General features: G+C 44.6%; 1 protein-coding gene across 1 annotated transcript; it reads right to left on the bottom strand.

The window, feature by feature from the left end:
* On the bottom strand, positions 1-27,369 carry LOC115109644 (protein fantom). The gene is made up of 26 exons (XM_065009856.1): positions 27,255-27,369; positions 26,736-26,831; positions 26,491-26,635; positions 26,185-26,311; positions 25,759-25,945; positions 25,480-25,585; positions 16,414-16,557; positions 16,062-16,167; positions 15,625-15,771; positions 15,269-15,342; positions 15,020-15,159; positions 14,833-14,939; positions 14,677-14,727; positions 13,688-13,861; positions 13,364-13,481; positions 12,761-13,213; positions 12,491-12,640; positions 9,815-10,183; positions 9,267-9,577; positions 8,906-9,082; positions 6,916-7,081; positions 5,789-5,889; positions 4,703-4,889; positions 1,694-1,778; positions 1,196-1,332; positions 1-992 (listed from the first exon to the last, which is right to left on the bottom strand). Exons 2-26 carry the CDS (start codon positions 26,821-26,823, stop codon positions 850-852), a joined length of 3,993 nt encoding a protein of 1,330 aa, XP_064865928.1. The 5' UTR covers positions 26,824-26,831; positions 27,255-27,369; the 3' UTR covers positions 1-849.

The raw sequence follows: 27,369 nt of genomic DNA, 5'->3' as shown, positions 1-27,369 counted from the left end.
TAATTTAGAAACTAAACTCTTTATTATTCTAACACAGGTAAAAATAAGATCTTTCCCAATGCTTTGGACATTCTATAACTCTACTGAACACCCTCATTTCAGATATAAAATATATTTTTGAGGTACACGTTTTCACAGTCCGTACATTACTCCTGGTTCGTGCTAATTATCCAATTATAACCAGAGCCAATGTCACAAGGCCATATAAATACACCGTTTTTTACCAACACAATTTCACACATCACGCCACTGACATGGCGTGCCATACTGCCTCATAAAAGAATCCCTTTCAACTATAAAAATATATAAATAAAATAGATGACCTAAATACATGACCTAAATACAGTATAATTTGCAATTGACTCATTTGCATACATAACAGAATCAGAACATAGAAAAGTGTGTCCATAGACCACATTAGCCATTACACATTCCAAGTTTTACTTCTTGTAGCTCCCGGGAAGAAATAAGTGAAGTGATGAATGTTTGTGTAAGCAGCAGTAAAAATGTATTTCTAGCAGTCGGCTGGTGGGAGGATCTATAGGAGGACAGGGTCACTGTAGATGCTGGAATTGAATTAAATCAAATATATGGAAACCACAAGTTTGACTCCGTTCCAACCATTACAATGAGCCCGTCCTCCTATAGCGCCGCCCACCAGCCTCCACTGATTTCTAGTGTCACAGCTGTGATTTGGTGAAGCATTTTTATGTGATGAGTAACCTTGTCTGAGACCAGAAGACTTGTGCTAGCTAATGCCTAGGCTTTAGCTCAATGAGCTGACGCAGTCTTGTGGCGTGCAAGGCTAAACACCCAAGTCGTTCACACTAGTAAAATGTCCGTTGCGAGTTAACCCTCTGCCTTTTGTTCCAGTGAGGAGAGGGGCGTGTAGTCATGGTCTGCATCCTCCATGATAGACTGTAGTGCCTCCAGTCCCTCTACAGACACACACAGACTGCCCACCACCACACTGCTGTCCTGCACATCCACAACTACACACTCAGAAAGAGAGACAATGGGGGAGTGGAGAGGAAGTAAAAGTCAAATAGAAGGAGCGAAAGAGAGAGAGTGATAGAGAGAGATGCACACATAAAAGAGGGTTGGGGGTGAGAAAAAACACAAATGTTTTACTTCCTGTTGCACAAGTTGACATAAAGACACAGTTTTCTACACAATATGCATACACAATACTCACTGTTCAGGCTGGTCTCAATCAGGTCTTGCTGTTGCTCCAGGATGTCAGGGATCCTGAAGAAGGCCACGCCTACATCTTCACACTCTTTCTCCTGCTCCTCCTCCTCCGGTGGCTCGCTCACCACCGTGAACCTGATACTGGCCAATCGCAACACACCAGAGGTCAGACGGGACCAATCACAGCAGGTTAGTGGTCAGGCAAAGTTAATATGTAGTCTCTGGAACGGTGTGTACATTTCTAGAGCTACAGACGGTTATTTCTAGAACCGTTCGGTCTACAACAGTCCTGTCCTCATCTTCTTGCCTTCCATGACCAGCGACACCATAGAGAAGCACATAACTCATCACTATCTGGTCTATTCATTTAGGCTATTTTCTAGCTGACAGTAATGTTGCATAATGTTAAAGGGAAATCTCAGCTACGCCTCCTTTTTTACTACCAGCATGCATGCGCATGCAATGGACAAACGACACACACTCTTAACAACCTTTTTCTTACCTTTCCATTTGGGGGTTGCGTCCCTCTAGCACCCCCCTTAGAATCTCCCGTCTGGACTTGTTGTTCTCTTTGTCCACATGAATCACTGTCAGGAGAAACAAGGCATGGCTTACTGAATCACATCTGACACTCCAAGCACACACACATACAGACTCAATGGAGGAAACATTTCAGAGTTGCTCCATCAAGCCTGTCAGTTTCTCTTTAGCTACTTAATGTGTAGCTGAAATCCTACACTGGCAAGGGCTCAGTAAGAGTGACAGTGTGTGTGTGTGTGTGTGTGTGTGTGTGTTTGGTGTCTGTGTGTGTGTGTGTATGTACAGTGGGGCAAAAAAGTATTTAGTCAGCCACCAATTGTGAAAGTTCTCCCACTTAAAAACATGAGAGAGGCCTGTAATTTTCATCATAGGTAAGATTCAACTATGACAGACAAAATTAGAAAAAAAATCCAGAATATCACATTGTAGGATTTTTAATGAATTTATTTGCAAATTATGGTGGAAAATACGTATTTGGTCAAGAACAAAAGTTTCTCAATACTTTGTTATATACCCTTTGTTGGCAATGACAGAGGTCAAATGTTTTCTGCAAGTCTTCACAAGGTTTTCACACATTCCTCCATGCAGATCTCCTCTAGAGCAGTGATGTTTGGGGCTGTTTCTGGGCAACACGGACTTTCAACTCCCTCCAAAGATTTTCTATGGGGTTGAGATCTGGAGACTGGCTAGGCCACTCCAGGACCTTGAAATGCTTCTTACGAAGCCACTCCTTCGTTGCCCGGGCGGTGTGTTTGGGATCATTGTCATGCTGAAAGACCCAGCCACGTTTCATCTTCAATGCCCTTGCTGATGGAAGGAGGTTTTCACTCAAAATCTCACGATACATGGCCCCATTCATTCTTTCCTTTACACGGATCAGTCGTCCTGGTCCCTTTGCAGAAAAACAGCCCCAAAGCATGATGTTTCCACCCCCATGCTTCACAGTAGGTATGGTGTTCTTTGGATGCAACTCAGCATTCATTGTCCTCCAAACACGACAAGTTGAGTTTTTACCAAAAAGTTATATTTTGGTTTCATCTGACCATATGACATTCTCCCAATCTTCTTCTGGATCATCCAAATGCTCTCTATCAAACTTCAGACGGGCCTAGACATGTACTGGCTTAAGCAGGGGGACACGTCTGGCACTGCAGGATTTGAGTCCCTGGCGGCGTAGTGTGTTACTGATGGTAGGCTTTGTTACTTTGGTCCCAGCTCTCTGCAGGTCATTCACTAGGTCCCCCCGTGTGTGTGGTTCTGGGATTTTTGCTCACCGTTCTTGTGATCATTTTGACCCCATGGGTGAGATCTTGCGTGGAGCCCCAGATCGAGGGAGATTATCAGTGGTCTTGTATGTCTTCCATTTCCTAATAATTGCTCCCACAGTTGATTTCTTCAAACCAAGCTGCTTACCTATTGCAGATTCAGTCTTCCCAGCCTTGTGCAGGACTACAATTTTGTTTCTGGTGTCCTTTGACAGCTCTTTGGGCTTGGCCATAGTGGAGTTTGGAGTGTGACTGTTTGAGGTTGTGGACAGGTGTCTTTTATACTGATAACAAGTTCAAACAGGTGCCATCAATACAGGTAACGAGTGGAGGACAGAGGAGCCTCTTAAATAAGAAGTTACAGGTCTGTGAGAGCCAGAAATCTTGCTTGTTTGTAGGTGACCAAATACTTATTTTCCACCATTATGACGACTCATAATAATGTCTGGAACGGAGCTAATGGAACGGCATCAAACACATGGTTTCCAGTAAGCCATGCCTTGTTTCTCCTGAGTGATTCATAATGTCTGGAATAGCATCAAACACATGGTTTCCAGTAAGCCATGCCTTGTTTCTCCTGACAGTTATTCATAATGTCTGGAACGGCATCATACCCATGGTTTCCAGTAAGCCATGCCTTGTTTCTCCTGACAGTTATTCATAATGTCTGGAACGGCATCATACACATGGTTTCCAGTAAGCCATGCCTTGTTTCTCCTGACAGTTATTCATAATGTCTGGAACGGCATCATACCCATGGTTTCCAGTAAGCCATGCCTCGTTTCTCCTGACAGTTATTCATAATGTCTGGAACGGCATCATACACATGGTTTCCAGTAAGCCATGCCTCGTTTCTCCTGACAGTGATTCATAATGTCTGGAACGGCATCATACACATGGTTTCCAGTAAGCCATGCCTTGTTTCTCCTGACAGTTATTCATAATGTCTGGAACGGCATCATACACATGGTTTCCAGTAAGCCATGCCTTGTTTCTCCTGACAGTTATTCATAATGTCTGGAACGGCATCATACACATGGTTTCCATTAAGCCATGCCTTGTTTCTCCTGACAGTGATTCATAATGTCTGGAACGGCATCATACACATGGTTTCCAGTAAGCCTTGTTTCTCCTGACAGTGATTCATAATGTCTGGAACGGCATCATACACATGGTTTCCAGTAAGCCATGCCTTGTTTCTCCTGACAGTTATTCATAATGTCTGGAACGGCATCATACACATGGTTTCCATTAAGCCATGCCTTGTTTCTCCTGACAGTTATTCATAATGTCTGGAACGGCATCATACACATGGTTTCCATTAAGCCATGCCTTGTTTCTCCTGACAGTGATTCATAATGTCTGGAACGGCATCATACACATGGTTTCCAGTAAGCCATGCCTTGTTTCTCCTGACAGTTATTCATAATGTCTGGAACGGCATCATACACATGGTTTCCATTAAGCCATGCCTTGTTTCTCCTGACAGTGATTCATAATGTCTGGAACGGCATCATACACATGGTTTCCAGTAAGCCATGCCTCGTTTCTCCTGACAGTTATTCATAATGTCTGGAACGGCATCAAACACATGGTTTTTAATACCAATCCACCCATTCCGCTCCACTCATTACCAAAAATCCGTCCTCCCCAATTAAGGTTCAGCATTTGTGTGTGTGTGTAGGCACTCTCTGGTATTCCCTTACCATTGCTGTAGTTGTAGTGGCTGGTCATACCCGGCGAGGGTTTGGGCAGGGACAGTGGTGTCTCTTCAGAGGGCATGTCCAACAGGGAGTACTCTACAAACAACCTGACCACACTACAGTCTGCTGCTGCCCGCGACTCAGGCCTCAGGCTCAGAGACACGATCTCCACACGCACGCGCTCCGAAGGCTGCAGAGACAAACAGGACGCTGTAACGTAATAAGACTCGGTGACATAACGCCACTGGAATAATAAAGGGTGGCTCATCATTTAGGCTTTAGCCGTGGTGGGATTTTGGAAAGTCTATTGGCTAATATTCATGCTGTGGATCCCATTTACTAGGCTGATGGGTCTATAAGAACACACAGTAGAATCTTAACCTACCAGAGCAGTAATGACTGAAGATTTCTAGATGATCATATACTGGAGATGATTTCTTATACCTCCTAATATGTTTGGAAGGGGTCCGACGTAATTGTACTGAAATATAAACTACTAAAATAATGAGAGTCATCTAAAATAGCTAAGTCAATTGTACATTTACTTTAAAATAACATCCTTAGCAGATGTGAGAGGAATGTGCAAATAACTCACTTGTAGAGCAAATCGCTCCACCTCCTTCCAGATAGATGATCAAGTGAGAAATATTTGTTTCCTATCCATCAACAATAATAATGCAGCTAATATTGAACTGGATATCATGTCTGTACAGTTCAAATCAACACCATTAATGATGAATGAATGCTTGTATTTTGTGCTTCCAATAAAGAATCAATAATCCCATCTGACAAACTGGTTAAAGATGATCAGTAGAGAACCTTGGCACAGTAAATATACTTACAGCACTAGAGGTTTGTCCAAACAATGGTTGGCAACATAAACAATACAAATAACTTAAAGCAAACTAGACTTGTTGGGTAGAAACTTTTACTTGGATGCTGCTGTTATATTCCCATGATATAAACACAACAAGCCCAATAACCTTGATACAGTACTTTCTATCCAACTGTACTGTACTCCTATCCTCTATGGACTCAGAGTACAAGGCAAACAGGCTGGGTTCTATCCTCTATCCCTGGTTCACCCACCTTCCGTCCCATGGACTGGCCAGGAACAATGCAGTCATCACTGTCTGAGAGGATAGATTCACTCTGTTCCTCGTCCTCTGCCACTGGGGCCGCCTCCAAGTCTGTGGGGGGGGGGAAGAGAGGGGGAGAGAAGGAGAAAAAAGATTCAGTCATAACCAAGAAGAGCATTTCAGGCTTGATGTGTTGCAGAAGGAAGCAAGGGTGGGTTTATACTGAGCAATAGAGAAGGAGAGGATTCATAAGTGTTGCTGTGAGCGTGTGTACACTGCATACGTGTTTTGAAAGAAACTGGGGAGAGTGATAACAGTTGACATGACATCACCTATTCTTATTGGCATTGACATGTTGACAGCAAGTTTTATTGATGCAGGCTGAATGATATGTACCACTGCTGAACATTGAAAGGGGGGGGGGTCTCTCTCTCGCGTACTACTCAAGGTCAGCATTAACATTGATGGGCTCAGCTATCCCCAGCCTGAAGACTATTGGCAGCAGAACTAAAATATTTATGGGTTTTCTGGTGAAGAAACACGTCAGCAAACAATAGCATGGACTGTTTGCACTTGAAAGAGAATACAATAGTAAGTATGTGTTTCCTAAGGATCCATAGGGGATTTGGCCCCGTGGGGCTCAGTTGGTAGAGCACGGCACTTGCAACGGCAGGGTTGCGGGTTCGATTCCCACGGGGGACCAGGACAAAAATGCATGCACTGGATAAGAGCATCTGCTGAATGACTAAAATGTGAATATACATTTGGCTATTAAGGCTGATGAGCCAGAGCTGCCCTGCAGCCCTAACCCTATCCGAACTCAGACTAAAAAGTAGGTACTGTACACTAAAGTCATACTTAAGAGAGTTACAGTACAGGTTTGGGTTTTGTTTGTACATTAGGCCTTGCTGGAATATGATTAAGATTGACGCAAGAAGTAGAAAAATTCTAAACAGAGTGTAGCAGCTGCACTCCAAACAACAAGACAGGGAGAGCAGGGAAAACAAACATATCCTTCCCAATTCCGATAGGACCTCGATACAAATGATTAGCATTATCGTTGGACCAAGGAAACTGGTTGTTATTTTTGTTACATGTTTCCGCTAGTGTTGTTGTTGATATCAGTGAGGTGCTAACCTTCCATCTGTTCGAGAATCTCCTCGGAAATGTCTGATTCGTCTGAGGTAGACTGAGAGCTGGCTACGATCACCTGTCCCTCAGAGAAGTGAGACTCTTCCTCATCATCCTCTTCCTCTGTGGTGCTCTGAGGAGGCTCTGGTGCTACCGCTGACCCTGTGACCACCTGTGGAGCACATCACCGTTCTTATGCATGTATCCCTTGCCTAATCTCACAGTAGACAATAACTCTAAAAGCTTAATCATCACATTGAATTGCCTCATTACAGGTCCAGTGTAAAGTTGAAGTCAGAAGTTTACATAAACTTAGGTTGGAGTCATTAAAACTCATTTTCCAACCACTCCACAAATGTATTGTAAACAAACTACAGATTTGGCAAAGTAAGGACATCTACTTTGCGCATGACACAAGTATTTTTTTCAACAATTGTTGACAGACAGATGATTTCACTTCTAATTCACTGTATCACAATTTCAGTGGGTCAGAAGGTTACATACACTATGTTGACTGTGCCTTTAAACAGCTTGGAAAATTTCAGAAAATTAGGTCATGGCTTTAGAAGCTTCTGATAAATTATGCCAATTAGCCTATGTCAATTGGAGGTGGATGTATTTCAAGGGCTACCTTCAAACTCAGTGCCTCTTTGCTTGACATCATGGGAAAATCAAATAAAAACAGCCAAGACCTCTGAAAAAAATTGAAGACCTCCACAACTCTGGTTCATCCTTGGGAGCAATTTCCAAATGCCTGAAGGTACCACGTTCATCTGTACAAACAATAGTACGCAAGTATAAACACCATGGGACCACGCAGCCGTCATACCTCTCAGGAAGGAGACGCGTTCTGTCTCCTAGAGATGAACGTACTTTGATGTGAAAAGTGAAAATGAATCACAGAACAACAGCAAAGGACCTTGTGAAGATGCTGGAGGAAACAGGTACAAAAGGATCTATATCCACAGTAAAACAAGTCCTATATCGACAACCTGAAAGGCCGCTCAGCAAGCCACTGCACCAAAACTGCCATAAAAAGCCAGACTACGGTTTGCAACTGCACATGGGGACAAAGATCGTACTTTTTGGAGATGTCCTCTGGTCTGATGAATCAAAAATAGAACTGTTTGACCATCGTTATGTTTGGAGGAAAAAGGGGGAGGCTTGCAAGCCGAAGAACACCATCCCAACCATGAAGCACGGGGGTGGCAGCATGATATTGTGGGGGTGCTTTGCTGAAGGAGGGACTGGTGCACTTCACAAAATAGATTATTATGATATTATTATGAAATAGAAAATTATGTGGATATAGTGACGCAACATATCAAGACATCAGTTAAAGCTTGGTCGCAAATGGGTCTTCCAAATGGACAATGACCCCAAGCATACCTCCAAAGTTGTGGCAAAATTGCTTAAGGGCAACAAAGGTATTGGAGTGGCCACAAAGCCCTGACCTCAATCCTATAGAAAATGTGTGGGCAGAACTGAAAAAGCGTGTGCGAGCAAGGAGGCCTACAAACCTGACTCAGTTACACCAGCTGTCAGGAGGAATGGGCCAAAATTCACCCAACTTATTGTGGGAACCTTGTGGAATGCTACCCAAAACATTTGACCCAGGTTAAACAATTTAAAGGCAATGCTACCAAATACTAATTTAGTGTATGTAAACTTCTGACCCACTGGGAATGTGATCAAAACTGAAATAAATCATTCTCTCTACTATTATTCTGACATTTCACATCCTTAAAATAAAGTGGTGATCCTAACTGACCTAAAACAGGGACTTTTTTTACAAGGATTAAATGTCAGGAATTGTGAAAGACTGAGTTTAATGTATTTGGCTAAGGTGTATGTTAACTTCCGACTTCAACTGTATATACACACACGCTAAAATTACAACTATAACATGAAGCAAAATAACCCCATAGTCACCAAACCCCAGAAATAGGTATGTGTTTAATATAACATATAACTCAGAGACAGAGACATAAAGTACCTTTGTTAGGGGCGGTAACTTTGAGACTTCCCTTTTCTCTGTTCCAGGCAAAATAGAGGGACATGAAACATTTTCAACTTCTTGATTTCCGGGTGCTGTGACATCTACGAATGAGACTTTTTTGCTTGCCGTTTTTTCTTTCACCAAGGTCCGTAGTCTAGGTTTTGGTAACGGCAACTTGGGAGACAAGAATCAAACACAATTTCATGACAAATCAAAAACCAAAAAGGTAACTGAAACATACTGCAATCCTTTCCCATCAAACGGTACATTGTAGTAAATACTATTTCTGTACTGGAAGACACCTCCATCAAACCATCCCAGACCAAGCTAACATTACCCTCATAGTACCTGTACTTACCTCGGATGCAATTGAAGTAGTAGGAAGAGGAATTAAAGCTTTGGCCCTTTTCTCTTCCTTCACCACCATCCTCAACTCCTCTTTCTTCCCCTCCCTCTTCTCCTCCTCCTCTCTCCTCTTTTCCTCCACTTCCACCTTCTTCTCCTCTACCTTTCGTGTTGTTAGCTTCACTGGTCTCTCTTTGGGTACAAACTTGGCCTGTTCAACTGTCATTGTAGAGCCAGGAGGAGGCAGGTAGGTGAACTTCCACTTCAGCGTCACATCAATATGGCCACTGGGGAGGCCGGACGGGTCAGTCAGCTCAAATGTACCTGAGATGTGGACACACAGGGGGGATGTCGATGGTTGGAGTGGCCCAACTGGTCCCACTCAAACAAAAAGAGTCGTTTGTGTGACTAAGATTCAATAAAATAGGCAAAACATGGAAGTAATGTATGCAGTTTGAAGAGACAGATAAACCAAACCTAAACCCATACAAACACACTCAAAGTCAATAATTACCAGTGTAGTTGCTCTAACTAACCACCCTGACTAACTACCAAACTAACCAGTGATGGCCTTGTCGTGGGCCAGAGACAGGAGGGGCACCCTGGCCTTGCCCAGGTACATCTCACTCTGGGTATCGTGGTCATCGAACACGTAGAGCAGCAGAGCCCCTGCCTTCAGGTAGCTGTCCAGCTCTGCCTCCATGGCCACTGGGAAGGACATGTTGTCCTCAAACTGAGGCTCGCTGCAGTCGCCCACGATGCAGGTGTCGTGGTCAGGGAAGTCATAGAACTGGTAGACCACGTAGGGGCTGGGTGGGTGGGCATGGCGGGAGGTCAGGTTGCTGCAGCATCGGACGGTGACGTTGAGCTCATTCAGGTTCATGCCTCCGTCGGCTGACACTGAATGGGGGTTAGGGTTGAGGTTGACACCTGAGGGATTATAGAAAAACAGAGTAGGGTTAGTGAGGATTTATGGGCCAAATATTAAATAAGTATTTTAACTAAAGTTTTGTGAAATTGAAGCACCAACACTGAACCACCAAAATAGGGTAGACATTACATTTTTCTAGTTCTGTGTTGTGGTATGGTTATGAATCTTGTTTACCCGGAACTAAAATCTCATCGAATTTGGTCAGATTAAGTTCTGGGTTCAAGCACCAGAAATACTGCTGCTCGTTATGCGATGCAAAAGTATGTAGACACCTACTCGTCGAACATCTGATTCTAAAATCATGGGCATTAATATTAAGTTTGATCCCCCTTTTCCTGTTATAACAGCCTCCACTCTTCCGCGAAGGCTTTCCACTAGATGTTGGAACATTGCTGCGGGGACTTGCTTCCATTCTTTCACAAGAGCATTAGTGAGGTCGGACACTGATATTGAGATATTAGGCCTGGCTCGATGGGGTTGAGGTCAAGGCTCTGTGCAGGCCAGTCAAGTTCTTCTACACCAATCTTGACAAACCATTTCTGTATAGACGGAGCTGCTCTTCCTCCCGGGGAAGGACTGCCCGTTCCATGATCTCGCCATCACGGTTGACAACTCCATTGTGTCCTCCTCCCAGAGCGCTAAGAACCTTGGCGTGATCCTGGACAACACCCTGTCGTTCTCAACTAACATCAAGGCGGTGGCCCGTTCTTGTAGGTTCATGCTCTACAACATCCGCAGAGTACGACCCTGCCTCACACAGGAAGCAGCGCAGGTCCTAATCCAGGCACTTGTCATCTCCCGTCTGGATTACTGCAACTCGCTGTTGGCTGGGCTCCCTGCCTGTGCCATTAAACTCCTACAACTCATCCAGAACGCCACAGCCCGTCTGGTGTTCAACCTTCCCAAGTTCTCTCACGTCACCCCGCTCCTCCGCTCTCTCCACTGGCTTCCAGTTGAAGCTCGCATCCGCTACAAGACCATGGTGCTTGCCTACGGAGCTGTGAGGGGAACGGCACCTCAGTACCTCCAGGCTCTGATCAGGCCCTACACCCAAACAAGGGCACTGCGTTCATCCACCTCTGGCCTGCTCGCCTCCCTACCACTGAGGAAGTACAGTTCCCGCGCAGCCCAGTCAAAACTGTTCGCTGCTCTGGCCCCCCAATGGTGGAACAAACTCCCTCACGACGCCAGGACAGCGGAGTCAATCACCACCTTCCGGAGACACCTGAAACCCCACCTCTTTCAGGAATACCTAGGATAGGATAAAGTAATCCTTCTCACCCCCCTTAAAAGATTTAGATGCACTATTGTAAAGTGGCTGTTCCACTGGATGTCTTAAGGTGAACGCACCAATTTGTAAGTCGCTCTGGATAAGAGCGTCTGCTAAATGACTTAAATGTAAATGTATAGACCTTTCTTTGTCCACAGGGGCATTGTCATGCTGAAACAGGAAAGCACAGGATCATCTAGAATGTCGTTCTATGCCGTAGCAAAGATTTCCCTTCACTGGAACTAAGGGGCCTAGCCCAGAACCATGAAAAACAGCCTCAGACCATTATTCCTCCAAACTTTACAGTTGCCACAATGCATTGGGACAGGTAGGGTTCTCCTGGCATCCGCCAAACCTAGATTAGTCCGTTGGACTGTCAGATGGTGAAGCGTGATTCATCACTCCAATGAACGCGTTTCCACTGCTCAAGAGTCCAATGGCGGCGAGCTTTACACCACTCCAGCCGACGTTTGACATTGCACATGGTGATCTTAGGCTTGTGTACGGCTGCTCGGCCATGGAAACCCATTTCATGAAGCTATACTGACGAATAGATCTTGTGCTGACGTTACTTCCAGAGGCAGTTTGGAACTCGGGAGTGAGTGTTGCAACCGAGTACAGACAATTTTTAAGCGCTTCAGCCCTCGGGGGTCCTGTTCTGTGAGTTTGTGTGGCCTACCACTTCGCGGCTGAGCCGATATAGCACCTAGACGTTTCCACTTCACAGTTGACCAGGGCAGCTCTAGCAGGGTAGAAATTTGACGAACTGACTTGTTGGAAAGGAGTCATCCTATGACAGTGCCACGTTGAAAGTCACTGAGCTCTTCAGTAAGGCCATTCTACTGCCAATGTTTGTCTATGGAGATTGCATGGCGGAGAGCTCGATGTTATACACCTGTCAGCAACAGGAGTGGCTGAAATAGCCTAGTCTAGTCATTTGAAGGGGTGTCCACATACTTTTGACCATGCAGTGCATGTATGGTACAATTTTTTACATAGTCTGTCCAAGAAAGATTAGTTTGGTTACAATATCCACTAGCTACCTGCTGTTCCGCATTGAAAGCAGAGCTGAGGTAGCCCAGGGCTTTCACTCTCTCCTTGTACAGCCGAATGGCCTGCTCCATGGGCACCCGCAGCCTCACCCAGTACTCCACAGAGCCAAATGACTGCACCTCGCCAGCCACACCTGAGGAGCAGAGAAGAGAGAGCAGAGTTACTGTAGGTACTGGATATACAGTAGAAACCTGAGAATCTGAGTTGCATACCCTGGTAGAAAGAAGTCCATATTAAAAACCCCTCCACTCACCAACCAGCTGTACGATCCCATGGGCTTTGCTGTTGTTCTCTAGGAGCTGCGACAGCCTGAGCTGCCCCACAGCCACAGTCGTAAAGTCCATGCCCCGGGCCAGCTGCAGCTCCAGCGTCACCGAACCTGTGTGGAGGTACTGCAGGAATAGATCGTCCACCCTCACCACGTACTGCGACGTGAAGCCGTACGCCGGCCGGGCTCCCCTGACTACGGGTGTAGCCTGCAGCTCGAAATCGTAGAAGGCGTAGGTGCAGAAGGTGGAGGGCTCGCGGTCGCTCAGTGTCTCCAGGGCGACTGGGGAGAGGGTCGCCATGCCGATGTGGATTTCCAGAAGGTTCTCTCCACGCTCTAGGTGTACGGTCTCGTCGAACTCGTCGGCTACGTCGTCGTCGGTAACCTCGGGTTTGAAAACGTGTGATTTGGTGCCGTAGGCAATGTCTTTCAGTTGGGCTGCGGGGTGAACGGAGAGAGTACAGTACAACAAGAAAATCAGTTAAAATGACAATAAAGACAAAACCAGACACGACCAAACACCACAAAACTAGACATAACAATAAAATCACCACAACACACAATAATCGTGACAGAATAAATACATACCCTCTAGTTTCTTGATCTTGGCAGCTCTCATGTCCAGCAGCTGGGCAAGGCGTTCCAACTTTAGCTCGTACTGCAGTTTGGAGTCATCCATCTTACGCGTCACCGCTTCAACTTCCGCCTGAGACACAAGAATACGGTGTAATTTTTTTTATATATATTTTTTTAAGTATGTCACCTCAAGTGAAATACTACGAATAAAGACCATTTCTAAAAGTATGTGTAATGTAAGACACCATTCAATTGTCCTTGTTGCAAATGTTATGGAATATCTAGTTATTTTCCGAACTGTAGTCCAAGTGATTCATGCTGTGTATAACCACGTACCTGGTAGTCCTTGTTGATCTTGTGCTGGACTATGAGCATGTTCCTGGTCTTCTCCAGCTCCTGGATGGTCTCAGCGTGCGTGGCCTGCAGCTCCCTCACGGAGTGCTCCGTGTCGCTACGCACCTCCTCCTCCTCCAGGAAGCCCAGCTCACCACTCCTCTGGGACTTACGCACCTGAGGGAGGGAAGAATGGTTGTCACTAGTTACCACAGCAACAAAGTCATCATTTTGTCTAAACCCCACCTATTGCTACAATTTACAATGATTATAAACCTAACCCTAACCTGATCCCTAACATTAACCACACTGCTAACCTTATGACTAACCTTAAATTAAAACCAAAAGAGCTATTTTTTGTTTTCATACATTTGTACAATATAGCCAATTTTTACTTTGTGGCAAACGGGAAAGGCGTTCATTTCGGTGCAAACTGTAATGCATGGTGCCCCCTTGTGGATGGGAGTGGTAACATATGGTGATGCTGCATATGGTCAAAGTGGACCTTACAGTTGGGCTGCCCAACCCTCTTCCTGGAGACCTAGGGTTTTCAGTGTGTGTTTTCAGTCCAACCCTAATTTAACACACCTGCTTCCACTAATTAGCTGCTCAACAAAACCTTAACTAGCTGAATCAGATATGCTAAATTAGGGTTTGACTGAAAACCTACAGGACAGTAGATCTCCAGGAAGAGGGTTGGGCAACCCTGCCTTAGAGCATGATTTCAGGTAGCGATAAGAGACCGATCTGGCCTAAATGGCCATGTATTCTAATCGCCACAGCCAGAAGAGGACTGGCCACACCTCAGAGCCTGGTTCCCCTCTAGGTTTCTTCCTTTCTAGGGAGATTTTCCTAGCCACCGTGCTACTACCATCTGCATTGCTTGTTTTTTGGGGTTTTAGGCTGTGTTTCTGTATAAGTACTTCGTGACATCTACTGATGTAAAAAGGGCTTTCTAAATACATTTGATTTGAGGTAAAATGACCAATTACCTTGATTAGCATCAGTGCCTCACTGAGTTCTGCCACATCGACCTCACTCTCCTGCAAGAGAAAAAACATGAACGCACATCTATATCCATGTTGGTTGAGGTATACACATTAAAAAACACATTCATTTTCATATGGAGTGAGAACCGGCTCCTGTACCTTGGTGTAAAACTTTATTCGATCCCTTATTTCATCTAACTGCTGCTTTTGTTCCAGGAACCGAAGCTGAATGTCTTCCTTTTCTTGGCTCAATTTTTCGTTCATATCTAAAATAGTAACACAATTAAAACACTTCAATGTAAAAACGTCTCTGAATGTACACAAAACGTTTCTGGTCGACAGTTACCTCTTTCAACCTTGATCTTGTCCAGAATCTCGTTTTTGTCCGTCAGGTCCGACTTCAGTGCCATCTCTAGCTGGGCTATCTGTAGTTTCAGTTGCTGCTCCCGCATCCTAAATGTCTGATCCTGGCTTACATCGAAAGCACTGGGAACACAAAGCCATATGTCATCCACAAAATGATCATACAAAGAGTTTTTCCATGTAGGATTTCAACACGCAAAGCAACGTACAAACGTGGTGTCCAACCCCTCACCTGTTCACCAGTTTATCACAGTTCTCCTTCAGCAACACTCTCTCCTTCTCCAGGTCAAAGATTTGCTCCTGCAACTGTGTTTCATTAAAAAAAAAGAGGATAGTTTATTAGCCAAGAATTTAGCCAAGGGTGTCCCTACAATGTTATGAGATTGTTTCAATCTCATCAAATTGCTCTCGATAAGAGTGCCTGCTAAATGACTAAACCATAAGAACCATTTTCCCAGACAGATTAAGCTTAGTCCAGGACTATAAAGCATGCTCAATGGAGAATCTCCATTGAAAGTGCTTTTTTTAGTTGAAGACTTGGCTTAATCTGGGTCTGGGAAACCAGCCCCAAATGTATCGGAAGGTTACCTCCTCTGTCCTTCTCTGTGAGAATGAGTTGGCCTGTAGTTGGCTCTCCAGGCCCAGACTCCTCAGTCGCTCGTCTTTCAGCTGGCCCATTAACTCATCCACCTTGGCCATCACAGCTTCATGACTGACCTTCAGGGTCCTCTGACTCTGCAATCACAACACTGTGGTCATTACCATGGTGACTGGGTTTGAATAGTATGTGACTGAAAGAACAAGATATTTGAAGTTTCCATGTCGACTATAGATTAGAATGTGCGGTGGAGACCCCAAAAAATAGTCTGAATCCCATTTATTTCTAATCAGCTCAAATATTTTTCTTAAAACCTCAATCTGGTGCAGTACTAATGCCACATGCATTTCCCAAATAATCCACACTGGACATTGCTAGAGTATTGCTAATGAACTAGTGTCTCCTGGAACATGCAGTTGTATTTTACTTCTTGGAGTTGTAGGAATCGGCCCTCGAGCACAGTGAACGCGTTGCCCTTCTCAACAAGCTGCTTCTGCAACCTGATCATCTCCACGTTGTCCTTGATAGTAGATCTGGAGACACCACAACACAGAGGCATGGTTTTGATCACTATTCCCACATAGTGTGTGTGTGTGTGTATGCCGTTGCTGGATAAAACAACTGGAGATATACAGGTACGTGAACACTACCACTTATTGTTGATGTGAATCTCCACCAAAAACAAAATCAACCAAAAGTTGAAATTTATGTGCTCAATGCGGTTGATTGAGGAGTGTGTTGTTAGGATGCAGAGTAGCTACTTCTGCATGGTGTGTTACCTCTGCCCAGTGGTCTGCTGCTCTCGCAGGTGGAGGAGCGACTCCTCAAATTTTCTCTCCTTCCTCCTCAGCTGGTCCCTCAGCAGCTCTGCAGCTTTGTCCATCTCCTCTATGTGAGACCGTTGAGTCTCAATCACATTCTCACTGACAGACAAAGATTCAGATTTGTTTTATTAGAATGAATGACAAGGCTACTGTTGCTAAAGCAAAGTGAGAATGACAACAATAACAGTAAAAAATATAAACTTTACAGGTAACTGGCAAAATAATGGAACCAATTGAATAAATAAGGGATACAAAGTATGACAAGCTATATTGACAGCAGGTGCTTCCACACAGGTGTGGTTCCTGAGTAATTTAAGAAATTAACATCCCATCATTCTCAGGGTTATGTATAAGATTGCTGGGCAGGCCATTATTTTGGCTACCAAGGCTATGAACCCAAAGGATGACAATGACCATATCCACAGGCCACAAGTAGTCACTGAATGGTTTGATGAAAACGATATGCCATGGCCGTCTAAGTGACCAGATCTCAACCCAATTGAACACCTATGGGAGATGTTGGAGCCGCGCCTGAGACAGCGTTTTCCACCACCAATAACAAAACACCAAATTATGACATTTCTCATGGATAAATGGTGTCGCATTCCTCCAATAGAGTTCCAGACACTTGTAGAATCTATGCCAAGGTGCATTGACGCGGTTCTGGCTCGTGGTGGTCCAATGCCCTATTAAGACACCACGTTGGGGTTTCCTTTATTTTGTCAGTTACCTGCCTCCTGGGCCTTTCACGCACGACAGTGTCTAGGGTTTACAGAGAATGGTAAGACAAACAACAACAACAAAAACATCCAATCAGCGGCAGTCCTGTGAGCGAAAACAGCTCGTTGATGAGAGGTCGAAGGAGAATGGCAAGAATCATGCAAACTAACAGGCGGGTCACAAGCAGGCAAATGACGGAGCAGTACAACGGTAGTGGAGAGAACAGCATCTCCTGGCACACGTTAGGTCCCGTGATACCAACTGAGCAAAGTGTCCATATCCCAAAGAATTCAGGCTGTTCTGGAGGCAACGGGAGGTCCGACCCAGTACTAGATAGGTGTACCTAATAAACTTGCCACTGAGTGTTTATACACACACAACCTATCTATATACACAGTGCCACAGAAAATATTCACACACCTTTACTGTTTCCACATTTTGTTGTGATAAAGCCTGAATTTAAAATGGATGAAATTTAGATTTGTTTGTCACTGGCATACCCGATAATGTCAAAGTGAAAATATTTTTTCAAAATTAGTTAAAAATAAAAGCTAATCAGTAATCAAACACTGTTATGGCAAGCCTAAATAAGTTCAGGAGCAAAAATGTGCTTAACAAGTCATATAATAAGTTGCATGGACTCACACTGTGTGCAATATTGTTTCAAATGATTTCTCTGTAACACACACATAATTGTAATGTCCCTCAGTCAGGCAGTGAATTTCAAACATGGATTAAACCACAGAGACCAGGGAACTTTTCCAATGGCTCGCAAAGAAGGGCACCTACTGGTAGATGGGTAAAAAATAAAAAAACAGTCTTGAATATCCCTTTAACATGGTGAAGTTATTAAATGACACTTTGGATGGTATATCAATACAACCAATCACTACAAAGATACAGCCGTCCTTCCTAACTCAGTTGTCGGAGAGGAAGGAAACCACTCTGGGATTTGACGATGAGGCCAATGGTGACTTTAAAATAGTTAGAGTTGAATGGCTGTTATAGGAGAAAACTGAGGATGGATCAACACAGTAGGTACTCCACAATACTTACTTAATTGACAGAGAGAAAAGAAGGAAGCCTGTACAGAATAAAAATTTTTTTTTAAATGCAACAGGCACAAAATCAATACTGCAAAAAATGTGGCAAAGCAATAAACTTTTTGTCCTGAATACAAATTGCTATGTTTAGGACAAATCCAATACAACACATTACTAAGTACAACTCTCCATATTTTCCAGCTTAAAGTATTCAGACCCGTTCATTTCCCCCAATTTTTGTTACTTTACAGCCTTATTCTAAAATCTCATCAATCTACACAATATACCCCATAATGACAAAAATAAAATTATTTTTTATAAATGTTTGAAAATGTATTAAAAATAAATAAAAACGTCCCCCTGTGGTCAATTAAATTGATCTGAAATAATTTGGAAAGGCACACCTGTCTATATAAGGTTCCACAGTTAACAGTGCATGTCAGGGCAAAAACCAAGCCATGAGGTCGAAGGAATTGTCCGTAGAGCTCAGAGACACGATTGTGTTGAAGCACAGATCTGGGGAAGGGTACCAAAACATTTATTCAGCATTGAAGGTCCCCAAGAACACAGTTGCCTCCATCATTGTTCAATGGAAGAAGTTTGGAACCACCAAGACTCTTCTTAGACTGAGCAATCGGGGGGGAAAGGCCTTGGTCAGGGAGGTGACCAAGAACCCGATAGTCACTCTGACAGAGCTCCAGAGTTCCTCTGTGGAGATGGGAGAACATTCCAAAAGGACAACCATCTCTGCTGAACTCCACCAATCAGGCCTTTATGGTAGAGTGGCCAGATGGAAACTACTCCTTAGAAAAATGCACGATAGCCCGCTTGGAGTTTGCCAAACAGTATTTAAAGGACTCTCAGACCATGAGAAACACGATTCTCCGGTCTGATGAAACCAAGATTGAACTCTTTGGCGTGAATGACAAGCCTCATGTCTGGAGGAAACTTTGCACCATCCCTACGTTGAAGCATGGTGGCGGCAGAATCATGCCGTGGGGATGTTTTTCAGCGGCAGGGACTGGGAGACTTGTCAGGATCGAGGGAAAGATGAACGGAGCAAAGTACAGAGAGATCCTTGATGAAATCCTGCTCCAGAGTGCTCAGGGACCTCAGACTGGGGGCAAAGGTTCACCTTCCAACAGGACAACGATCCTAAGCACACAGCCAAGACAATGCAGAAGTGGATTCGGGACAAGTCCTTGAGTTGCCCAGCTAGAGCCCGGACTTGAACCCAATCGAACATCTCTGGAGAAACCTGGCATTAGCTGTGCAGCAACACTTCCCATCCAACCTGACAGAGCTTGAGAGGATCTGCAGAGAATAATGGGAGAAACTCCCCAAATACAGGTGTGTCAACCTTGTAGCGTCATACCCAAGAACACTTAAGGCTGTAATCGCTGCCAAAGGTGCTTCAACAAAGTACTGAGTGAAGGGTCGAAACACTTAGGTAAATGTGATATTTCTGCATTTCATTTTCAATATATATAGTATACATATTTTCATACACAAAACATCCCAACATCCCAGTGGAAAGTGTGTGCATGATTTAAAAAATATATACACTGCTCAAAAAAATAAAAGGGAACACTTAAACAACACAATGTAATTTCCAAGTCAATCACACTTCTGTGAAATCAAACTGTCCACTTAGGAAGCAACACTGATTGACAATACATCTCACATGCTGTTGTGCAAATGGAATAGACAACAGGTGGAAATTATAGGCAATTAGCAAGACACCCCCAATAAAGGAGTGGTTCTGCAGGTGGTGACCACAGACCACTTCTCAGTTCCTATGCTTCCTGGCTGATGTTTTGGTCACTTTTGAATGCTGGCGGTGCTTTCACTCTAGTGGTAGCATGAGACGGAGTCTACAACCCACACAAGTGGCTCAGGTAGTGCAGCTCATCCAGGATGGAACATCAATGCGAGCTGTGGCAAGAAGGTTTGCTGTGTCTGTCAGCGTAGTGTCCAGAGCATGGAGGCGCTACCAGGAGACAGGCCAGTACACCAGGAGACGTGGAGGAGGCCGTAGGAGGGCAACAACCCAGCAGCAGGACCGCTACCTCCGCCTTTGTGCAAGGAGGAGCAGGAGGAGCACTGCCAGAGCCCTGCAAAATGACCTCCAGCAGGCCACAAATGTGCATATGTCTGCTCAAACGGTCAGAAACAGACTCCATGAGGGTGGTATGAGGGCCCGACGTCCACAGGTGGGGGTTGTGCTTACAGCCCAACACCGTGCAGGACGTTTGGCATTTGCCAGAGAACACCAAGATTGGCAAATTCGCCACTGGCGCCCTGTGCTCTTCACAGATGAAAGCAGGTTCACATTGAGCACATGTGACAGACGTGACAGAGTCTGGAGACGCTGTGGAGAACGTTCTGCTGCTTGCAACATCCTCCAGCATGACCGGTTTGGGAGTGGGTCAGTCATGGTGTGGGGTGGCATTTCTTTGGGGGGGCCGCAAAGCCCTCCATGTGCTCGCCAGAGGTAGCCTGACTGCCATTAGGTACCGAGATGAGATCTTCAGACGCCTTGTGAGACCATATGCTGGTGCGGTTGGCCCTGGGTTCCTCCTAATGCAAGACAACGCTAGACCTCATGTGGCTGGAGTGTGTCAGCAGTTCCTGCAAGAGGAAGGCATTGATGCTATGGACTGGCCCGCTCGTTCCCCAGACCTGAATCCAATTGAGCACATCTGGGACATCATGTCTCGCTCCATCAACCAACGCCAGGTTGCACCACAGACTGTCCAGGAGTTGGCGGATGCTTTAGTCAAGGTCTGGGAGGAGATCTCTCAGGAGACCATCCGCCACCTCATCAGGAGCATGCCCAGGCGTTGTAGGGAGGTCATACAGGCACGTGGAGGCCACACACACTACTGAGCCTCATTTCACTTGTTTTAAGGACATTACATCAAAGTTGAATCAGCCTGTAGTGTGGTTTTCGCACTTTAATTTTGAGAGTGACTCCAAATCCAGACCTCCATGGGTTGATAAATTTGATTTCCATTGATAATTTGTGTGATTTTGTTGTCAGCACATTCAACTATGTAAAGAAAAAAGTATTTAATAAGAATATTTCATTCATTCAGATCTAGGATGTGTTATTTTAGTGTTCCCTTTAATTTTTTGAGCAGTGTATATATAATATTCTAAACTCAGCAAAAAAATAAACATCCCTTTTTCAGGACCTAGTCTTTCAAAGATAATTCATAAAAATCCAAATAACTTCACAGATCTTCATTGTAAAGGGTTTAAACACGGTTTCCCATGCTTGTTCAATGAACATGGACCAGTGGAACAGTTGTTAACACACTAACAGCTTATAGACGATAGGCAATTAAGGTCACAGTTATGAAAACTTAGGACATAAAGAGGCCTTTCTACTGACTCTGAAAAACACCAAAAGAAAGATGCCCAGGGTCCCTGCTCATCTGCATGAACGTGTCTTAGACATGCTGCAAGGAGGCATGAGGACTGCAGATGTGGCCAGGGCAATAAATTGCAATGTCCTTACTGTGAGACGCCTAAGACAGCGCTACAGGGAGACAGGACGGACAGTCGATTGTTCTCGCAGTGGCAGACTGTGTGTAACACCTGCACAGGATCGATACATCTGAACATCACAACTGCGGGACTGGTACAGGATGGCAACAACTGCCCGAGTTACACCAGGAACGCACAATCCCTCCATCAGTGCTCAGACAGTCCACAATAGGCTGAGAGAGAGGCTGGACTGAGGGCTTGTAGGCCTGTTGTAAGGCAGGTCCTCCCCTGACATCACCGACAACAATGTTGCCTATGGGCACAAACCCACCATCGCTGGGCCAGACAGGACTGGCAAAAAGTGCTCTTCACTGACAGGTCGTGGTTTTGTCTCACCAGGGCTGGTAGGATCCGCGTTTATCGTCGAAAGAATGAGCGTTACACCGAGGCTTGTACTCTGGAGCAGTATCGATTTGGAGGTGGAGGGTCCATCATGGTCTGGGGCAGTGTGTCACAGCATCATCGGACTGAGCTTGTTGTCATTGCAGGCAAACTCAACGCTGTACGTTATAGGGAAGACATCCTCCTCCCTCATGTGGTACTCTTCCTGCAGGCTCATCCTGACATGACAATGCCACCAGCCATACTGCTCGTTCTGTGCATGATTTCCTGCAAGACAGGAATGTCAGTGTTCGGCCATGGCCAGCGAAGAGCACGGATCTCAATCCCATTGAGCACGTCTGGGACCTGTTGGATCGGAGGGTGAGGGCTAGGGCCATTCCCCCCAGAAATTCCCGGGAACTTGCAGGTGCCTTGGTGGAAGAGTGGGGTAACATCTCACAGCAAGAACGGGCAAATCTGGTGCAGTCCATGAGGAGAAGCACTGCACTACTTAATGCAGCTGGTGGCAACACCAGATACTACTGACTGTTACTTTTGATTTTGACCCCTCCTTTGTTCAGGGACACATGATTCCATTTCTGTTAGTCACATGAAGTGGGACAGCATTCACTTCACTGCAGTCAGGTCAAGATCCTAGTGAAGACGACGAGCAAACGGATGAGCTTCCTTGAGACGGTTTCTGGCAGCTTGTGCAGAAATTCTTTGGTTGTGCAAACCCACAGATTCATCAACTGTCCGCGTGGCTTGTCTCAGACCATCCGGCAGGTGAAAAATCCAGATGTGGAGGTCCTGGGCTGGTGTGGTTACACATGGTCTGCGGTTGTAAGGCCGGTTGGACGTACTGACAAATTCTTTAAAACAACAATAGAGGTGCCTTATGGTAGAGAAATGAACATTAAATTCTTTGACAACAGCTCTGCTGGACATTCCTGTATTCATCATGCCAATTGCATGCTCCCACAACACTTGAGACATCTGTGGTATTGTGTTGTGTGGCCTTTTGTTGTCCCCAGTACCAAGTGCACCAGTGTAATGCTCATGCTGTTTAATCAGCTTATTGATATGCCACACCTGTCAGGTAGATGGATTATCTTGGCAAAGGAGAATTCTCACTAACAGGAAAGTAAACAAATTTGTGCACAAAATGAGAGAAATAAGCTTTTTGTGCATATGGAAAATGTCTGGAATCTTTTATTTCAGCACATAAACATGGGACCAACACTTTACATGTTGCCTTTATATTTTTGTTCAGTGTAGTTGAAAGCCCTCTTTAACTTAAGCAGACTAACATTTCTACACTACCAGGAGTCTGTCGGGAAGGAGAAACGGGAGGTTCAGTCAGGTAGGTTACCTAGCCTGTCTATCGCTTGCGGCCTCCTCTCCTTCAACGCCGGGACACCCTGGTGCGGCAGATAAGACTATGAATGACTTTTAGATGGGCCGGGGGCCCCTTTTATAGGGCTGGAGGGGGGCGGAGTGACGTCATCATGGGATAAATGATGATGCAATAATTAGAATGTATGGATTTTGAAAAGTAAAATAGCAGTATTGGCAGGATGTTTTTGTTTTTTTGCTTATGTTTTTTTGGTCAACACAATGAATCATGGTAGAACTAATCAATCAGAGCTTTATTTAATGGTAATTTGGAATGTCAATTCAATGAGCATTATGGGTAAATAATACAAAACACAGCAGAATATAAAAAGTGTCCAGAAGGATGTAAGAGCCAAAAATGAAGAAAATTGGTGTAAAATTGTAGGCGATCCACAGCATGAGTCAAAATACCCATAAAACCTAGCGGTCAAACAGGGAAATGGTTCCAATCGATTTTTCCCATAGGGGATTTTAGAAACACAAAAGGGCTTACCCTGATAACCATGTACATCTCTCTAGGACAAGGTGACTTTTATCAAATGTTGGAAAAACAATTGGAACCATTGTCCTGTTTGACCACTAGGTTTTATGACACCACTGTGGGGCTCTATTATAAATTTATACAACGGGTGGGTCTATTCCTGAATGCTGATTGGTTAAAACCACATTCCAGCCTGTGTCTATTCCACAAGTTACCACCGGCTAAACATATGATGTTAAAATGTCTATTTACTTTGTTCCATCTGACTGCGCAATCCAATGTCTCATTAACTCAGCCAAACAATTTATAAACTTGATCTCCACTACAAAAAGCATCTAGACATTATCTCACATTTCCTTGAGACTAAAATGTAGTTTTCAACAGTGGAGATTTCTATAAACCTTGCTGTCTGTCTCTCATGTCATTTGCAACATTGTTTCAATATTCAAATTTGACCTCCGTGTGTCCCATAGTAATGAACGTGTCGGGAGTCGGGACGAGACCGACAGGCAGTGTTTCTCAGCCAGTCGAACTCGTGAATCAGCTGGCATAATTTTTATGGATATATTCAAAGAAATGTAAATTGGAAAAAGGTCCAACGAAATGAAGTGCAGCTAGTTTGCAGTCTTTCCACCTTCAGTTTGAAGTGATTGTGTTAGCTGTGTTGTTGGCTAGCTCCTCTGAACAACAGTGTCCTGACATTTTCTATGCCAGGTGAAATCATGCCTCATTAGCTCATTGTTATGGATGCGTCCAAATAAAGGTCACTAGAAAACAGCTTAAACAAATGCAGCTACTGTTGTTATTTGGGCTGCACTTTTTGATGTGACTGTAAGTTAGCAGTAGTTGGCTAGCTAGCAAGCGATAAGAATGTTGCCAGCCAGTATGGCAATGGAACATTTATAACGAACGACTGGGTCGCGTCCATAGATACAGATCAAGAAGACTGAACGACGGTTTCGCAACCGAACCGATAGAACGAACAACCAGCCGGCTTGGGTATCAACCCTAGATTTGTGTTGGGACTATATCTTGTGGAAGGATGAAATAGCATTAATAAATTAATCAAAATAACATTTTTTTTTACAAAAATGTCAATAATTATTTCAATATGTTGGTAAAAGTGAAAATGCCCTCGAAGACAGTTTTTAGGATATATTGGTATGGTTTGCCAGCTCTAGACTTCGTTTCGACCCTAACAGTACCTGTGCCAATATATCCTCCAAACACCGGCTTCTTGGGCATTATCACTTAAATAGATGTATTCAAATATATTAATAAAATGAATTTTAAAAAAGACAAACGAGAGGGAAGGTGAGAGAGAGATAGAGAGACAGAAAACTGGAGAGACAGAAAAAGACTGAGTGAAAGAGAGACAGATAGAGAGGGAGGATAGAGAGAGAAAGAGAATAAGAGAGAGAGCATTGCAATCATGGAGGGGATGTTGCTAATATGGTGCAAAAAGTACAGTCCCTCACAGTCTAGCTAGCTGATAAAAACATTACATACAGGTTGCGGATCTCAGCTCTGGCGTCGTCCAGCAAACTGTGTCCGTATCTGGGCAGCAGACCCTGAGGGGCCCTGCCACTCATCTCCACCTCCACACTTCTAGGGCCTGGGAGACACAAACAGACACAAAAGTTAAGGCTAACAGAAAACTCCCACCAATATTCAAACATGAGGCTAAAGCCATATTGCTTTCCTATCCAATCTATGCCTAGGGAGTAAAGACTAGGAGTTATTTTGGGATTCAGTGTCAGAGTATAAAAGTAAAATGTCAAAGGTCACCTCTGGGGGCAGCAGGGGGTAGCTGAGCCAGGCTGAACGTGTCCTCCCTCAGCCTCCGCAGGCCTGTATTGACTCGTGATTGGACATGGCCATAGGGGGTGGGCCGTTTGCTCTGCGTCTGCAGCTGCTGTTTGGCGGCCAACAGGCGCTGCTTCAGGCCCTCATTCTGCATCTGCAGCTCCTGGACCTAGAATTGAATTACACTCAATTTTGGGTTGCAAATAAACAAAACGTACATCGACAAGATGCGCATTTGAAATCCTAGAGGATAACACACAAAAACATTCATGAAAACACTGGTTATGTCCCAAATGGCACCCTATTCCCTACACTACTTTTGACCAGAGCCCTTGTAAAAACTAGTGCACTATATAGGGAATAATGGTGCAATTTCGGACGCATCCACTTATTTTCAAAGTGGTCCACCTTCTCCTGCAGCTCTTCCATCATCTCCTCCAGCTCCACGTCCCGGCTCCCTGATCGCACCCCACCTGCAGCCACTTGTTCCACACGCCGACGGTCCTTCACCAAGCGCACCAGCTTGGTGGCCATCCTGCGAAAAGCCAAGAGAAGTTTGAAGTTCAATAGAATGGAAGCAGAGGCAAGGAATCCACATGAAGAGTTGTTGAACTCTAAGGTTTGATACTGTAGGGGTATGCATTGATGTTGAAACCTTAGCTAAATGTGTGTGTGTGTTGCGTGTGTGTGCATACATCCAGGTGCAGTTCCCACCTCTTGATTTTGTCCTCCTGTTTGTGTGTGTGTTGTTTGAGGAGCAGGTTTTCCTCATGGAGCCGTAGGAACCTGTCCTCCAGCTCCTCCCTGCTCACCCGCAAGATCGCCTGCCTCGCCCGGGCATTCTGGGCTACCAGCATCTCTGCAAACAGAGCCAGGAAGTTACCACCAGTTTAGACCCAATTGTTAAGGTCCATAGGGTAGAGTAAAGTAAACCAAAGTCAAGTAATGGCATTAATAACCTGATAATCCCACTCCAACCTTAGTGAGGTTTAGGGTGATGTCTTTAACGGGCACATCTGCTGCAGTCTCGTCAGCAAACGTTGACATGGTTCAATCTGGAAACAAAAGGTTGAGACATCACAGCTATCCATCAATGAAAGACTAACAGGACACAACCTCCTGTGGCTTGTTTTAGCTAGGAAGGTCGGATGAAAACCATGCAACTAACAGTACTAACTAGTTGCTATCAATGTCTAGAATAGGCGTACATATTATTACTGTTCTATTAGCTTAGCTAAATGTTTCTTTCTAGGTTAAAATAGCTCACAAATAGGCTAGCTAGGTTCGTTTGGCTACGTACGTACAAAAACAAGCGGCTCGTCTGAAGCCAAGTCTCAATGAACTAGCTAACGTTAGTTTTAGAGTGGATAAGCAAGCTAACAAGTTAGCTATCGTCCCGTTTAAAAGTGTCTATCCAATAGTAAAGCATGCATGCATAATGTTTACCATTAACTATTCATTTCCTACACATTTGTTACCGTTTCACATTAACACTTCACTCCTCAGCGACTGTTGCTAACAAACAATTGTCTTCCTGTTCCCATGTGCGCATGCGTTTCAAAAGAATCATGGGATAAGTAGTTTCAGGAGAAG

Source organism: Oncorhynchus nerka, linkage group LG25 (assembly GCF_034236695.1).
Source record: "Oncorhynchus nerka isolate Pitt River linkage group LG25, Oner_Uvic_2.0, whole genome shotgun sequence".
Lineage (NCBI taxonomy): Eukaryota > Metazoa > Chordata > Actinopteri > Salmoniformes > Salmonidae > Oncorhynchus > Oncorhynchus nerka.
Note: the sequence above shows the minus strand (reverse complement) of the source record. Positions and strands in the feature narration are given on the sequence as shown.

Excerpts from the sequence above, each read along its gene's own strand:
- LOC115109644 (XM_065009856.1), bottom strand. The coding sequence starts at position 26,823 with ATGTCAACGTTTGCTGACGAGACTGCAGCAGATGTGCCCGTTAAAGAC. Across the intron at positions 7,082-8,905 it reads AGTTACCGCCCCTAACAAAG|GTGGTCACAGGGTCAGCGGT; the intron begins GTACTTTATGTC and ends TGTGCTCCACAG. Across the intron at positions 1,779-4,702 it reads CCACTACAACTACAGCAATG|TGATTCATGTGGACAAAGAG; the intron begins GTAAGGGAATAC and ends TTCTCCTGACAG.